This window comes from Atractosteus spatula, chromosome 13 (assembly GCF_055471065.1).
Source record: "Atractosteus spatula isolate fAtrSpa1 chromosome 13, fAtrSpa1.hap1, whole genome shotgun sequence".
NCBI classification, from domain to species: Eukaryota; Metazoa; Chordata; class Actinopteri; order Semionotiformes; family Lepisosteidae; genus Atractosteus; species Atractosteus spatula.
The window spans coordinates 30,885,564-30,903,340 of NC_142718.1; the positions used below are offsets into that span (position 1 = coordinate 30,885,564).

The 17,777-nt window shown below is 34.9% G+C and overlaps 1 protein-coding gene across 14 annotated transcripts in view; it reads left to right on the forward strand.

Moving 5' to 3' along the window:
* The window catches only part of baz2ba (bromodomain adjacent to zinc finger domain, 2Ba), an 80,380-nt gene that overhangs the window by 16,326 nt on the left and 46,277 nt on the right, over positions 1-17,777 (forward strand). For 11 of the 14 annotated variants that reach the window (XM_088930268.1, XM_088930280.1, XM_088930275.1 and 8 more), the window contains exon 1: positions 8,556-8,624. The exons of the other annotated variants lie outside the window; for them this stretch is intronic. In XM_088930268.1, coding sequence (XP_088786394.1) covers positions 8,591-8,624 — 34 coding nt within the window. In that variant the 5' untranslated portion in view covers positions 8,556-8,590. Of the gene's footprint in view, positions 1-8,555; positions 8,625-17,777 lie in introns of those variants that run through there. 14 annotated transcript variants of the gene reach the window in all.

Below are 17,777 nucleotides of genomic sequence, written 5' to 3' on the forward strand. Positions count from 1 at the left end.
ACTGTGTTCAGGTGCATTTTGAGGTCGTGATCAGATATTTATAGAAATTCTGAAAGCTTTGTTTTCTACAAAATAAATATGAAAAATTGAAACAGGGAATCTTTAGTTTAGGATACAGTAGCCCTGGTGCAGGCCTTTGTATTTCATAATCAAATTGATATCATTAATGTCTGTATTATACAGAGTGTGTTGACAGTAGCACAGATGTTTGAGTTAACCGTGAGTGAAACCTAACTATTTAGACATAGGAAGAAGTGGGTCCTTTAAATTTTAAGCATGCTTTCTTTAAAATGACAGGAACTCAGCAAGCCAATAATTTTACTTGACATTGTTTGATTTTTGTGTACAGTTCTTTTTTGCCTTCTGTAGTTAAAATTAATTGACAAACAGGCCTACAAATTTACCATAATACAAGTCCCCTGGTATATGTACTGAAGTGTATGCTGTATTATACACTTTAAAAAAGGAGATTTCTGTTTCTTTTGTCAGATAAATTTTGCGGTCTACCACTTGAATGTAAAAGCACAAAATGGGTAACATTTTTCTATTTAAATTGCTATTGTACTAAATATTCTCACTTTTATTTGAGCTTTTTTTATTAATTAAATATAACAGCACTCTGTTAATTAGGAAGTAACAGTGTACCTCACTGCAAATGGCTGTATTGGTTTTAAGAAATAGCTGTGATCTGCAAAGGAACACTGTCATTTCAGGAAACTATTGTTTTCTTATATGTAGGAGTTGAACTGTTGTACTGTTCTAGTTCTTGCGCAAGTAGCTTCTCATTTAAGAGGAGATACAGAAGGGATTTTTTTAGTAGACATACTTTAATGATGTGAGCAGTATGAATCTATGGTTTTACTGCTACAGTTCAATTTGCAAAATGACAGTCAATCAAATGAGGCAAGCTTTGGGTCTGAATGCTGTTAGGGGACAATCTTAAGATCAGATATATTTTAAAGCCTCTGTTCAGATATGCCTTTTACATGCTGGTGAGTGAAAGCTGGAGATCTGATACTTGCTGTCACGCTCAAACTTCAACGTCAAGGGGGAAGGATACCAGGGTCAGGCTGCTCATGGTCCCAGTGGATAAGGCTTAAGGGTCAGTCGGGGGCTTCAGTAAGTGGTTTCCTTCAGAAGAGAGGATAAAATGGATCCTGCTGACCCTTCTCATAAACATCTCTTCTAACAGAGATTCGAAAGCCAATGTCATTTGCTCTGCTTCCAGCTTGTCCAGGTTAATACAGTAGTCGTTACTAGAAGAAGTTACAGTACCACAGGTAAGAAGTGACCCTGAACGTTGTCTGACTTCAGCTCACCAAACATAAATGCTGTCACTACACACAAGGCTACTTATCCTTAATCTTATCCTGTGGAATCTATCTTAAATGATGCCTGCACTAACAGAACTGTGGTTTTATTCTGAAATCTGGCTACAGAAGAGCCTTGTTGAATCCCATTTCCCTTCGAAATTTAATTTTTTAATTGTCCAAAAAATGCTCGGGTGCAGCAGAAATCTGAGCAACATTAAGGTCTGTGGATTAGGGTATGATAGCTCCTTGCCGATTTTATTTATTTTTTTGCATGTTGACAGTATAGCACTTGGATAACAGAACATGTTTGAAAATGGCAACTATCATGTAGCTCGGGTCCATTGTAAGTAATTAGACTATAAATCTTGATTTACCCTAACAAGAGAAATTCTTCCCAGCTGTGTTCATGTAGGTTAATTTGTTATCAATAACTAGAACTAATAGGGCTGTTTATCTTGAAGGGTGAAAGGTTATAAAAGACAGGGTGTCGGGACTGATCAGGCATGGTGGGAGCTGTTTGTATGGAAGGTGTGCACGCAAATAACGAGTTCTGTGTGATTTGGTGTGCAGATGGTCTGGGGGAAAATTGAATTTTCTTTAGTATCATTTGGTTGTTAGGGCCAGCTGCTTGTATCCCTTTAATGCTGTCAATGAGAATTTTGCAAAGACTAGGGGATTTTCTGTTTTTTACTTGATTGCTTCAGAGTCTTTGTAGGCCGTTTTTAAAACTGAAGTAGAATGTCTTGTCTGTGCTGTGTCCTGAAACCTTTTAATACAAAGGATATCTGCCGTGCGGCTAGAAATCTGTCCGATTTTCAAAAACGCCACATACGCCTCTCAGCGATTCTGTGGGTTCAGTGCTTTTTAACGCAATCAGGTTTTCTAAAGCCCTAATGCAGATTTTAAACAATAACAGTCGCAATACGTTTAAAATGTTACTTCAGTGCATTGCTTAAATGCCACTTAGCTGGATGAAGCCAGCTTTGGCAGCCTGCAGAGCCTACAGAGAGAATATTTGTACCGTCAGCTCTAGACATTTGTAGAGGTGATACCAAGGTGAAAGCAGACTTGCAGAATGGTTGGAAATCATTGATATTCTGACTCTGAGGCTGCAAATGGCTCTGTGGCAGATGGAGTCTTTGTCAAGGAAGAAAAATGGCAGCTCTGGAGCATCAGAGCTGTTTTTGCTATCAGCTCAGCTCACAGGCTGTGACCTTCCCCTTCTCAGAGGTTTCCCATGCACTTTGATCAATTATCCTTGTTCCATTGTTTACAAGAATTGGGGAAAGGAATCAAAATGCTCCTTTTCAGAAAAGAAAACATGTCGAGGGGAACAGAACCAGTAGCTCTTACATTTTAACTTAAAAATACTTTTGTTATGCAGAAATAAGAGACAGTTGCAAATGCCTGAACTGATAGTGCGTGAGGAAAAAAATGAAATCTGATTTAGAAATCTGGAGGATAACGTGCAGTGTATGTCAGGAATGCGTTTGTAATGGTGGAAAGGTGTTTTGAAATGCCTGAAAGGTACTGTGCTGGAGTGTATATAGTGTATGCCTGTACCTGTATGTGTGTGCTTTGTATTGTTATAGCTATTGAAAGGCAGAATAACAACAAGCACTGAATATTAAGATATGTTCTTGAGGAACAGGCTGCTCCTGTTTATTGTGAAGTATAAAGGTAACCCCCTACATAATGAGGTAAAATGTTATCGTTAATATTGTGCTATCAGTAGTCTGCTGTTCTTTTTCATGCAGATTATAAAAACAAGAAAAATGGTGAGGTGGTGTCAGTTTTGCAGTCTTCCAATTCTTCTACGTATGGCTACACAGGGAATGAATGTGCAGAACAAAGCATTCAAATAAGCTGACTCTTCTTTCTGGCATTGAAAATATTCATTCTACTTTTTACCTGTACTCAAACAGTCTCAATAGATGGGCTCGATTCTTAATTTTTCATTGTAATATTTGAAATTTCTGTAATTCCCATTGCCTCAAAGTCTCGTTGACTAGTCATTTTGAAAGTCAGATGAATGTTTAATTAATTGACTTGCCTGGTTTCTGTGGCATCGAAAATCAAAATTATGTTTGTTGGGAAAATCCTGCGATAAATGAAATGCTTATTAGTCAAAGGCAGTCAACCTGAAAGACTGACTTATAGTGTCATATTTTAATGCATTTAGTCAAAGACGTTACAAATTCTCTGAGTCTTTATTGACAAGCATCAAAGAGCTCTGTATCTTTGATGAGACTAAATAACATGTATTCTTGTCCACTGATTCTGGGCCTGAAGGTTTAGGATTAGAAGTGAACTCAGGCAGTGTGTACATCATTACTGGATAATTTCATTTTTAAAGCAGATTCATTAAGGAGTTTATCACTGTTCTTTCTGATACCCTACATCCTTCATAATTGAAATGCCTAATTGGACTTCATGATGATGATTTTAATAAGGGAAAAAAAGAAAATGTTTGCGCTGACAAGAAAAAGATAAAACAAATTCTTAATACCGTGCTTTTGTTCAGTTTAAGAGGTGCTTTTTTTCCACCCTTCAAAATAATAATGATAGTGTGGCAATTGTGTTGTGAGCAAACACATTCCAAACAACATTAATGATGTACAAATTTTTCAGCGGAGAAGCTATATGTACATGCAGAGAATGAAACTATAATGTGCAATAATGATTCTTAGCTTGAAGCAATAAAATTCAAGGTAAGACAAAATATTGAAAGGTCAGGGAAAAAATGAGAGAAAGAACAAACGATGCAAAAAGAAAATGACACTGAGGTCTTGGTTTAATATGTATGTATTGCAGGTTGATGGTTGATTTCATTAGCAAATCTCATTGTTATGCAATGTCTGTTCTCCTGCAGCAAAATGAATATTGTATTCACCCAGCTTGTAAATTCACAAGAAATGTTTGGTTTTAATGCAAAAAAAGATGATGTATTTTCTAAAAGATGATTGTTTTAGAAAAGTACATCCTTATTTTCTCTTGATTGTGGCTATACAAAATGTAAAGAACTGTCATTCAGTTTGGGTGCAGTTTGATTTTTAAAATGTCGATTAAATTGCTCTTACCAATTTGGCTTTGTTTTGGGAAAAAATAGGAACATTTTTAATCGCGGTCGAGTGGATTTATTTTTAATATTATCTGAGACCGTCTAAGGGAACAAAATTACAACTTCTGAGAATAAGGAATGTTTTTTTTTATTTGTGCTTTTGTCATTGAAATTGGAGAAGGCTTTGTGCTTTTGAAAAATGAAAAGGACATGTGAGAAAGCTAAGAGGGCTGGTAATGATGGTTAACATGTCTTCCCACTGAAACTGTAGCCCATGAGGTAGTTGTTTTGTGACATGGGGACTCGCTACTGAGAAATCACGAATGCAGAAACAAGCAGAATGCTAGATAGTGTACAGTCAAAATAACATTCATGTTAAAACAAAGGACTCAGGTTCCTTTTGTGTTACAATATTTATCTCGGTAGTTTTCTGAAAGTGCTGATGTAATGTCCTGATGATTTTGTGTAATTGTGAATTTCGACATTTGCCGTATTATTAATCTATCTTTTAAGTGTTTGCAGGTTGTCTACAATAAGGTCAATTATATGACATTAAATAGTACAACACAATATCAGAAAATAAAAGCGACTATTTGTCAATAGTTCCTAAAATACTCATTTTCTCAATCATGATCTGCTAATGACCTGTTGCGGCTAGCTTTACATACTGTACTATTCAACAAGTCTATTTTAGGTACTCTTTTTTTATTGCTAATTCATTTACTCTAAACATTTGATTGAATTCAGGCCTTCAAACTGCAGTGCAAGCTGTATACATATTTACCGTGTGAAAACCTCTGTGTTTTTTTCTGAAACTAGATTGATTTAGACAAATCTCAAAGAAGTCCTGAACTTATTTAGTCACACAGTGCAACAGTTTCATGGCACCACATTCATTGTGACTCTAATTTAAAATTACTGTAATTGCATCAGATAGGCCAAGCCTTTAAAATAAAACAAAGAAATGCACTGTAATTCTTGTTATGGTGTAGTAACAAGGTTTTACAGTGTGATTAAGCTGCAAGCTAGCTACACAACCCCAAGCCCTTTGTATTGTACAATCTTTGTGCATTCAGCCTAGTGATTCACACCAGACTTTAGTAGGAATGGAACAGCCTCACCTCATCCATAAAACTCATACGTGGTATGCTTTAATCATTAGTTTCCTCCATGAACTTTGGAAGCAACAAGAGGTCATTCATGCTTTAACATTAAGTCCTTCAAAACAAATATGTTAGTTTATTAATGCTTTCTGTGTTACTTAATACATTAAAACATCTCAAAGCTGGACTAATTGGGGGGACTTTCTGGGGGAAAAATATTTTCCACAGCAGTAGTCAAGGAAAAGAAATCACAGAAAATCACATTTACTCTATGTGAATTCCCTTGTTTTCGTAGTTTTTTTTTCAGAATATTTCCCTGTAAGAATGATATAGTACATGTTTTATATTTCTGTTTGGGGTTATAAGCAAATTTGTAATTACCTTTTTTGTTGGGTGTCTGATCGACATTTTATTTAATACATATTTATTCTTTTGATATGTTGTCTTGGGCAAAAGTTTGCATACAGTTTACAAACAATAACTTGTTTTTCCATTTTGGATCATATCTGTAACACCAAATAATGGTTACAGTGTATGACAAACATTATATAATAGAACTATGAACTGTAGCCTACATATAATATTTTTTAAATTGCATACAGTACAATAAATCCAGTATAATATTTTTTAAGAGTCAAAAATAAGACGCGTAATGATTACTCTGCACTTCTCTATATCCTTTCCATGGGGAAGGTTATAAAGCGAGGTGGAAGGCTAATAAAGGTAGGCTTGTAATGGGCTTGAAAAAGTCAGTCTTTTGCATTTTAATCCCTTTAGTTCTGATTTGCTGTACACAAGGAGGTAATAATCAACCATTTTGTTGTGCTCAAATGTGCCATGCCAGCTGCAAATGACATTAAAAGCCTCACTACCATGAGAAAGAAAGAGGAACTCTGCGCTCAGCCTCTTCAGTAACAATAACACAGCACTTTCAGTGTGGCAGAGTAGGCAGAACCATGTCTAGAACTGCCAGTAAGCCTTTCTGCAATATCCCAAATTTCCCTGTACCGGGGTTAGGTTCTGAAAGGTTCTTTTGTAAAATTATTTGCATTGTTTGTTCAACAAGAAAACGGAATATGAGGCAAATGGAGGGGATTGGGATTGAATGACTAGCTGCATGTGTGCTTTGAAAATCACTTTTTCTGTACTTGATGAGAAAGTGATACCGGCCTTTGGAGATGATTTGGTTAGACCATGCTGCGACCCTAGAATGTCTTCAGCCTATAGACAGAATGATGTGCATGACTTCTCTGGCCTATTAGTATATTTTAAAATGAATTAAAATCCCTGGATTTCAGTACATAGAGTCTTGTTTAAATATTTTCTGAACATAAAGGAGGTGGATGTGCAGTGATAACCATTGGCACCATCCTTTTGTCACTGAAGTTAACACAGAGTTCATTTTTTTCACTGTATTGGAGGTGAGATTATCCTGTGATATCAGGCATCTGTCTTACTCTATTTCAGGCCCTGCTGCACACAGCTTTCAAAGGGCATTTGTAAGGTGCTGTAACAGGAGCCCTATAGAGGTGCTTTTTTCCATTAGCAAGCCTCCAGCTCAGTTTTGAAGGTGCGTTGTTTCACACCATCTCTGAAACCCCCCACTTCTGACTGTCTAGCTTAAAAATCCAAATAATGTCATACTGCCATGAATTCAGGCCACTGCATGTTGTTAAAAAATAAATCAGGTCTCAGATTTAGATGGGTTTAGCAGCCGTCTTTAAATTTAATGCAAGATCATGTGATCATCTTTTTTTATGATTGTGTGTTTGTAATTAAGTTATGTGGTGTACCGTGTGAAGTAGCTAAGACATAAAAAAAGGTGTGAAGATGGAAACATCTGTCAATAGCTTCCACATAGAACTGTTTAAGGTACAACATTGCTGTTTCCTGTCCTGCCTGCTTCAGCAATGCAGAAGCTTGATTGATGATAGTTTTTTTTATTTTTTTAAATAAAGATCGATTGAACTTTGGCACTTTTGGGTAACCCTGTTTGTAGGGAAAGCATGTTGCTTTCTTTTGAAATGTGGGGGAAAAAAAGAAGACATTTTCTATTCCTGTTACTTTTCATGTAAAATTATTACAACCACTATTGTTCTTCTATAATTAAGTGATCAGCATTTCTTTATTAAGATTGTCAGCACGTTGAAGCCTAAGTACACACTGTAGGATGGTAGTTTGTCTATTGCAGTTTGGCAACAGATATTTCCTAACTGCTCATGTACTTGATGTTAGATTGATTAACTAAAGGCCTTTATCTGTTAAAAATAGTAGTGAACAAAGGGTTAACATGGTGGTCAAAAAGAATGCTGTTTTTGCAGGCAGTCAATGAAACATGATCAGTATCTCTGTAGGTTTATATGGTTTCAGATGATTGCAAAACTGACAAAAGCTTTTAAAATGCTGATTTATTTTTCTGATTTTTAGCTTTGTCATTGGTATTTTCATATCCTGGTCTTCCATTAAACTGAATGCAAAGGCAGTTTGTTTTATTGTAGTTTCTAGAAGGTGTAGGTCTTGCAGGAAGTAATACTTTGACTCCAGCAGGTATTACGTCATTTCAAGAATTGCCAGCCTCTGAATAAAGGCAGCTATGCTTTGTGTGACTACAAAAGAGGCAACAGAATATGAATTGTTTTATTTTCTTTGGCAGCCTCCTCAAAATTTCTTACAGTTGCAGCAACACCAGTGGACTATGTGCTCTTCTGATTGCTCTTACTTGATAACAGACTTTTCAGCAACAGCACAGGTCAGCAAAGTTGGAAAACGACACTTTTCAGGAGTTGAAAAAAAAAATGGTTTGTTGTTTACAGCGTTGACCCTTGGTGCAGTAAAAGGATAATGGCTACTTCCTGATTTAACTGCTCTTCAGCCTGCTGCATTGTTTGCCTTCAGTTTTGTTAAAAAGGCTGTCAGCTGGCTTTTACTCTAATTCCACTTCTCTGGGGCTGTTTTTATGATGATGTGGGGCTGGGTTTTCAGTGGAAGAAGAAAGACGCAGTTCTCTAGACATACAATGGAACGTTGATAACTTACGAAAATGAAAAGGAAAAAAAAATCTTCTCACAGAGAAAAAGGAAAAGCTGCAGTCTTGTGATATGCTCTGAAATGTTATGAAATCTTGCATTGGTATTGAAACTCTGCCAGGTACTGTACTTTGAACAAAATTTTAAACGTGTTTGGTTACATGCCTTTTTCAAGACAATACTTGCTTTTTGGATTATCACCCTTCAATTGACTACTACTGCCTTTTCGTAGAAGTCTTTATGAGTATTTCTTTTATATACTCTTACCACACCTGAAATTTAAGCCTTTCTTTCATTATTGTAATGATAAAACCAGGCTTTTTTATTTGAAGGTATATGTTCAGGGATGAATTAAAATTAAATTTAGTTGTTGCAGAACAGTAGTTTGTTTTTATATCCTCTAATTCTTAGCCATATCAACATTTAAGGACTTTCAAGAGTAGAAGGAAAATTGACAAATATTGGTTTTCGTTTGCTAGTCTTAGATTAATACTATTAAATTTTCTAGTATGGCAAATTTTGTCTCCCAGACTGTTTGAACATGGTAATGAGCGCTGAATCCCTACCAATAGTGACGTTCAGATTATTTTACAATCTATATGCTTCTTGTAGAATATTGATTCACTAAGAGTATCCAATTAGATGTATTTTTTTATTGTAATAGCAAGGATGAGTTTAACTATTTAATTTCCAAATGACCTGAAGTTCAGCGATCAGATCTTCTGTTCTTAGGATTTACAGAATCTTAAAAATGCTGCCTTTAGTCTGAGGCTGCTGAATTTAGACCCCCTTGCTTTCATCAGCCATCTGGTTTTTTTCTGCACATTAACTGGTTGGGATCTGAGGAACAGTTTTTAGGAGCCAATATGTGATAACAGAGCTTTAGCTTACATATTTGCACATATACATTCTGTACATCACAGGAGAGACACACAAGAGAAATCAGTTGCCTTCATCTCTTTGCATATTTTTATGAATTGTCCAGTTGGACAGTGCACTTATTTTTTAGGTTTACATATCCAGTGCGTAAATCACAGCCATTTTCTCCTTTTTCACGAATACTCCAGTATTGTGATGTATAACATTTACACTCATTGGGCTTAGTCAAATATATTTAAAGCGACAGCATGATAACAGATTGTAGCCAGAGACTCTAAGCATAATATAGTATCTACAAAGAGATTCAAGGTTCAAACAGTTTGTGAACTTCACCTATATAGCAGATATTTAGAAAAGTGAAATTGCACTTTTTTTTTGAAGAGCTCATAGTGTAAAACTATTCTAATTCATCTGCCGATGGCAAATAGGGGTACCCTACGATACCTATCCCTTCTACAGATTCCTTTTACAAGATTGGTGAGCTTATGTGACCCTTTCATAATGGTTTCTTTGGAATATGATGTAAGAGATTTGTTAAAATGCTTGAAAATATATTTTTAGAAATCTCCTGTATTCTTTGATAAGTTTATGTGAGTATAAAAACAATAATTGTGAAATGTACATGCTAGCTAGAAGGATAATGTGTAGTAAAGGAAAAACATCCATGATGGGATGTTAAGGTAAAAATTTGGATTACTCTGTGTTCCCTTTGAAAAGCCTAAAACATTTTGAGTTGTTCTGCCTTTTTAATCTGTTTTCCTTATGCTGATACCCAATTCTGTGGCATACTTTTATTGAAACTTTTCAACATCTTAAGAAAACTGTCAATCCTTGTAGATCAATGTTTTGCAGAGCAAAAGATAGCCTTTTATCTTCATGAATTTGTGTAGAGAGGATCATGTGATGATAATGAGGAGGAACCCAATGATAAGTCAATTAAATTTGATTGGTGAATGTGATGAATTAGCTTCTGCAACACTTCATATTAGCTGCTCATGTATAGTTTGCATTGCATTGTTGTGATAAGGTTTTTGATGATTTGAATTAAAGATCGCTAAATGACAGGGATGTTTTTTTTCTTAAATTAAAATGTATTTATAACATGGTGGTTATAATAGAAAACATTTCAGGAGGCTTTGAGTAAACTGTTGATGCTCACAACATACATACATCTACAGTAACACCTGATTGGGTGAAGGACCTGCACAACAATGTACTGTACATGGCGGTAGAGCTGTCAACTGCGAGAGGGCGAGAAATAAAGAGGAAAATGTCATAGTTTACCTAACTCTTGTTTAGGATGTAATTATTTTCAAGACTCCCTCACCTCCTTTTAATGGTTTAAATGAGGTTATTTTATCTGAAATCTCTCTTCCTGTTTCTGTGGTGTGATAACTGGAAAAAAAAACTTTCTGAGCAACTAATTATTGTTATTCTGTTTGTAGAGGAAATCAGGAGGTGCTATACTGGCAGATAGTACCAGAAACTGCTAAGTATTATTTTCTTTAAAATAATTATAACTCTTGTGGTCTTAAATAAAAAACAGTCCTGCGACTAAGATTGGTGTTTCCAGGGAAATAAGCCACGAGGGTGTACCAAATTATAATTTGTCTGGAAATTGAGTATTGAATAGACCTAACATATATTGAGCTTTGAAAAAAGCAAGTTAGAAGTGTTGTTTTAAAGCTGAAATGATAAACAGGAATAAATCATGATTTTTAAGGTTTCGAATAATGTTAAAATGTCCTTTCATCTTTGTTACAGAGCAATTTAGGCAAGAGAAGGACAATGTAGTAAATCAGGATCTAACAGTGGGCGTACCGACATTTTGTGCTCTACCAGAACAAAATCGCTAAATTTTTAGAACCCAATTATTTAACTAGAACAGTTCCAAAAGTTGGAAAATGACTACTTGAATCATTGCCACTTGGTTCTGTTGTGAACTTTGTTCTGTAGAATAAAAGTGAATTAAACAAAGTAGAATAATCATGTCAGATGGTCTATACTTACCCATATATTTTAACTTTCAGGCTTTCTTGTGCTTTGTTTTGAATGAAAATGTAAGTTAAATGCAACTAAATTCCTAGAAATATAATGGAGGAAAAGGTCCATCCATGTGGAATGGAATATACAATAGCTTTCCAGCAGAGTGCAAGATAGAGAAAATGTTTTGAAAATTTAAATCAGAAGAAAGGAGGCTATCTTTTCTTATTTTCTTCTCCAACAACAGAAAAATCTGTAATCGTCAAGCTGTGGTATTGCTGGTTACCATTGTCAGGTGCAGCTGCCTGGTTATAGTCTTCAACAGACACACAAAGATTTTTTGTGAGCTTAAATTTGATTTACTGAGAACATCTGTCTTTGGCAGGTGTGTAAAACCTGAAGGCACTAGCTGGGGTACCTTTTCTCAGTGTGAGATTGTATATAGCAATCAGACTGGGATATATTTCAGAGCAGAACGAATACCCTCAAGAGGTTCTTCCACAGGTCAGCCGTCTGGACTTTGAAATGCAATATTATCTCGTGGTAGATGTGTACAGCTCCTGTATTAGTTTAGGATTCTTAGAGAGCACGAGTATCAGCTGCCAAGTCAGCATCAGTTTTAGCATCAGAAGAGGAATCAAGTCAGAGGCCTAAACTGTCCCCAATGTTGCTGTATCTGTCCATAGAGAAACAGAATAGTTCTGTTATAACTGCTCATCAGTCTTTCAGCTATTTCTTTCAGGTTTGTGCTGACATTTCAGGTTAGTGCACACATTTTATTGGTCCTTTAATTGAAGGAAGTGCTGAAAATGAACACAAAAATCAAGCTGGTTCTACAGTTGCAGCAGTTTCACAATCCAAACCACAACGGGCCTGTTAACTCTTGCACAAATACTGGGAATGAAAAAAAGACTTAATTTGTATGATTGCAGTTTCCTATTTTTGTTAAGGATAACGGCAAAGTAAATTAAGTATGTGCGCTCACACATTACAGCACCCAGGTGCTCTAAGGTAATTGTTAATTTACAATTTATGATTTTGAATTTTATTTTAGTCTTCCACCTTAACAACTTGTTAGAAAATGTATGTGTGGAACCCAGCATGTTCTGTGCTTTCTAAACAGCTCATTTCTGTTTCTTTTGATCCAAAATATGTGCTATGCCACAGTACAAATCCCCAGGAGGCTTTTTCCCTAGTCAAAATTTAAGGTGTTTTGGATCTGTTAACTGATTTAAAAAGCATATTTCAGATGCAGAAATGTGTTATATAATCTGCAAGCCTCTGGTTACTGTTTTTGTAATGAAAAATGTGTCAAGTCTCCTTGTCAATATATCTTTTAAGCGTAGGGAAGTCTTCTAAATGTAGAATCCTTTGTCAGCTGCTACAAAGTTTTAGGGGCTTAAAAATGTTAGTTTGTGAATCATGCTGAACCCCTTGCCATTTTCTTGTTGAATAGTCTGTTTGCCTGTGGAAAGTGCTGTATCTTGAAGTTGAAACCATGTTCATGGGTTTTAAATTGTCATTTATGTGTAGCCTGGGGCTAGCTGGGGGCGAACCTAGAATCTGGATTTAAGCGTCTCTCGTTCAAGTAGAAATTAGGCCAAATGTGAGAACATGGATGTCTTTTCCGAAAAGTAGAGTACAAATTGTTTCATTGTGTGGCTTTTGGCCACAGAGATCATGAGGGCACATGTTATTTCACATATTGAAACAGTGGAAGAAGTTCTCTTCATTTAAAAAACACACCTGGTGTAGTGCATTTGGGATTTGAGCTACAGGAGTTTTCTTCATAATCAGTGATTATGTGTGCTATAGTATAGGATTGCAGAATGCAAGTATTTAAAAAATATCTGAATTATATTCCCAAATTTAAAACTGAAATGTAAAATGTTTTCAAAGCATATTTTTTTGCAGTAATTCTGAGACCTGCTTTAAATAGGAGAATTGTGTGGAAGTTGAGTTGCAGAAATGTGCAGGATATGAAGTTTAGCTGCTTGATCTATTCCTTCTTAAGGTACAGTAATTTTATACAAATTAGTACGAGTCAATGAAGCTTAAAACATTTGCTGATTAATGTGTGTTATAAATTCCACTCTAATTGGTTAGCATGGAAACGTAAGAGAGCTATATTTGTCACTTCAACCTTTTCCTTTTATAAAAGGCTAAATGTAATGAACTTTAGAATGAGTTTACACTGGGTTGTGTTTTAACAGAAATGATCATTTTTATGTTTATTGTTCTCAGTTTCATATAATAAAAGCCAAATTCCACTGTAAAAATGTTTTGCTCATCATCGTAGATACAAGGATCTCTCTATAGAGTATAGAGTCTAGAGTGCATTACTTCGTTATAAATACAAATTTCTCATACAGATTAAATCCATTTTTGTTTAAGGCTATTGAGGTTTGCTGAAGCATAATTGGTCGCCCTTTTCATTTTAATGCCCATATCTCTACATTGAATTTATATTTTTTCTCAAAAAGCTATGTTTTTTTTAAACAAAAAAAACAAGACCATCTTAACCTGTAAAATGCTTTTCCATAAAGTATTGTTAGGTTGTGATATAATTTACAGTCTTTAAGAATGTAGTTTTTTTTTAAAACATAATATGAACTCTGTGAGTATACTGTAAACGTAATATTAGGGTTTCATAAAGTAAACTGACCATGTGCTCTGGTCACCTTGGAAGGAAGAGTCTATGATTTTATTACTAAATGATTTAAGGCCAATGGGTCTATGATTGTGTATTTCTGGCACATACACTTTTATTTATAGATGTGAAAGACTTTCAAATTGTATCTTAAATAAGGAGATTTACTAGATAATTTAACTACCACTTTGTTGGATGATTAGCTGATAAGCTTAGAATAAAGTCAAAGCAACTCAGCCAATATATACAGTAGTACAGTTAGTAAATTAGGGAATACAATTGACATGTAGGGTTACAACTGTTATGATTGTAGCAGTACATAATCTTTCTATATTTTCTCCTCATTATTTATCCATATGACCTATAAAAGTTATTTAAACAAATATTTTGTAGCATTGGGAAGACCTAAAAGTTAAAACTTTTTTCTTTTGTGAGACTTTGGTATCTCCATAACCTTACAATTTACAATCAAGTGTATCAATTCAGACCGCAGTGCCTTAAACATCCCTGTGTTTGTATTAGTTAGATTTTAGTTTTATTTTTTATTAATTTTAGTGAAGGGCATTCGTAACTTAGTTTTATATTCTTAATGTTTTCTTTTAAGGAACGTTTTCTTGACAGAAAACCAGACTTTTGCTTTTACTAATAATCTCTGCACTAGGTACTGTATTCTGTTAGAGATATTTGGCAGTATGTTTTTTGGCATGTTGCATCTTTTAACAAGTCAGTTTATGACTGTCTCATCCATTGGCATGTACTGTCATTTACATCTGGATAAAACACATTGCCTGTCAATTCATAGAGTGAGACAGCATTCTGTTCCTAAAAGGAATATAAATCTGTGTGGGCTATGAGGAGCAACATGTGTATAGCAACATATGTACAATGAAGAAGACAGATGTTGAAATATTAGCTACCTTAGTTTGGTATCACTGCCCATTTAATGAATGATTTAAATCATAATTTAAATAACTCATAAAACTCCTGTTTTATGTCTGTACTGTCCTGGTTGACAAATCTCATTTTTTATTATTAGCAGCCAACCTTTTTATCCTACCTTTTAACCTGTTTTACATACACTCTATTGTATGACTACTTCCAATGCTTAACCCACAGATTGCATAGTGCCTAACTCTAGATGAACTGTAACATATTTAAAAATGACTTATGCATTGGTCTTGTACTGTCTTTCAGAATATATTTGTATATTTGAAGCATTTAAACATTAAACTTTCTCAACATCGTTGTTTTAATTTCTGTATATTGAAGCTAGCTATACCTTTTGTGATTAAATCCTTGATTATAACCTGTCTTTCAGCTTGCAGTTAGTTGTTTTTCTTCCGTGAGGGGTGTTTGTCGTTTCTGCAGATCATTCATGTTTCCATATCTAATCCATACAAACAGTTTCAACTGTTACTGTACTAACCGGAAACATGATTGAGTACTTCTCCATATTGACGTGTTGCCAAACTGTCTTAGTGTAGTTTTGACTGCATTGTCTGTACTGATACAGGTCAGGCAGTTAATTTCAGTTAACACCATGTTTAAATTCTTTTGGTATTACTTCCAAATTAATCAGTTTAGGCCAGAATATGAATTATGGGAGCGTTGCTTTCATAACAATTTCTGTACTGGCTATTTGCTGTGGAGTTAATATTCCATATGGTTTTGTCATATATTTTTTTAGCCTGTGTTTGGTACTTAAGGGGGGAATATGCTGTACAACTGTTACTTGTGTGACTCAGTGAATTTGTTTTTGTTTTTACAATGCATAAAAATGTACTCGTAGGTTTTGTTTAACCACTGGAAGCAGTAGCCAGTTAAACCTGAGACACCGTGTAGTGTCATGCGACACTGGGTTAACTCGCTGTTTCATGACAACTGATAAAATGGCTTTGCTGTTGATTGTTGTTATCAAGCCCTATGCGGAAATTATCATATTTCAAATTCCTTAAGAAGAACTAAATATTTTAATCTGTCATCCTTGAGCAAACGCAAGGTTTAAAGGTCACGTTTGTGAAGAAAGGTGAACTTCACATTACGTTTATTGGTGCTTTGCCTCTGCTTTAACTTTTTAAAATCGGCTGCTATACAGGTACAGTACAATGTTCAGTTTTCAATGAAACGTAGCCTCATAAACATGTAGCCACATACTGTACTTGTATGTAAGAATTACATTAAACAAATGAGAGAAATAGCTCACATTAGGTAATTAGGAATGCTGTGAAATTCTTTTAAGTCATTGTCCAAAATGACAAAAATAAATGCATGAGAATATTTTGAAAAAAATGATTGCATTTGAAAAGATATTAACCTGGTAGGGCCTATATCCAAACATACTTTTCTGTCAGGCATGGTCTGTTTTTCTCTTTAAATGAATTATAGATTCAGAGAATGAAATATCAAATAAGGATTTTATTTTCTTAAAAATATACATAATATAGGCACCTCAAGGTTTCAAGTTACTGTATTTTGAAAATTAAATTAGTTTTATAATATGACATAAGTTGAGACATTATGCTTGCAAAGCCTTTTTTCCCCCAAATTAATCAGGTTTAATCAAATATTTCAAACACTCTTTTCTGTGTTTTTATGCCATGAGATGTTGTAAGGTTTAGTTAGACTGTATATTTTAACTCAGTGCTCAATAAAATGAAGATAAAAAGCCTTTTCTTTTAATTGTGCTTTATAATGATATACCTGTGTTGACCACAGTATAGAGAACTACTGTAAGTGCAAAAACCCATATGAAGCCACTTTTTATTTTAAAATGTAACTCATTGCATCACAGTGCCTCAAGCCCTTATTTATTATTTGCAATGTGTGATCTGATTGCAATATATTTTATGTTCTTTCATTTCTAAAATCTATTTTTTATTGGTCAATAATTAAGTGCATAGAAAATGTTACTGTAATATCTTAATTGTAGTCACTGGTTTTATGCTGAGTATATTCTGAATTAGTAGTTATCAGTAATTTATGTATAAAACCTTTTTTGCAAAGGTTTAAACTGATGTAAGTTACATTGTACTTCATCTCTTGAAATGTTTTTATTTTTTCTTGCAAAAATTCTAGAATGTGCTGTCAGATTTCAGTTACATAACCACCTCATGGCAAATAACCTTTTCAAACCCCTCCAATCTGGCTTCCATCAACTTCACAGCAGAGAAACTGCCCTGGTCAAAGTCACTAACGATCTTCTGATAGCTTCTGATTCTGGTTCTCTTTCTATACTCCTACTTCTTGATCTCAGTGCTGCTTTTGACACTGTTGACCATGGCATCTTACTTTCTCGTCCTGAGACTGTGTTTGGAATTTCTGAAACTGCTCTCAAATGGTTCAAGTCTTACCTCACTGATCGCTGTCACTTTGTCTCTCTTAATGGGTATAGGTCTGATATATGTCTTGTTAAGTCTGGTGTTCCTCAGGGCTCAATATTGGGCCCCTTGCTCTTCAGCATTTACATGTTTCCACTTGGTCAGCTTTTAAGATCACATGGCCTCAGCTATTATTTCTATGCTGATGATACTCAGATATACATCCATACCAAACCTGACACTGATGTGGCTGTCTCTATTCTGTCTAATTATATCTCTGACATAAAAACTTAAATGACTCAAAATTTCCTTAATCTCAACTGTAACAAGATGAAGTCATGCTTATTGGCACCCCCCATCAACTTTGTAAAGCCAATCCTGTGACCCTATCTGTAGATGGTTCTGTACTTGAGCTTCAGTCTAAATTGAAAAACCTTAGGGTAAT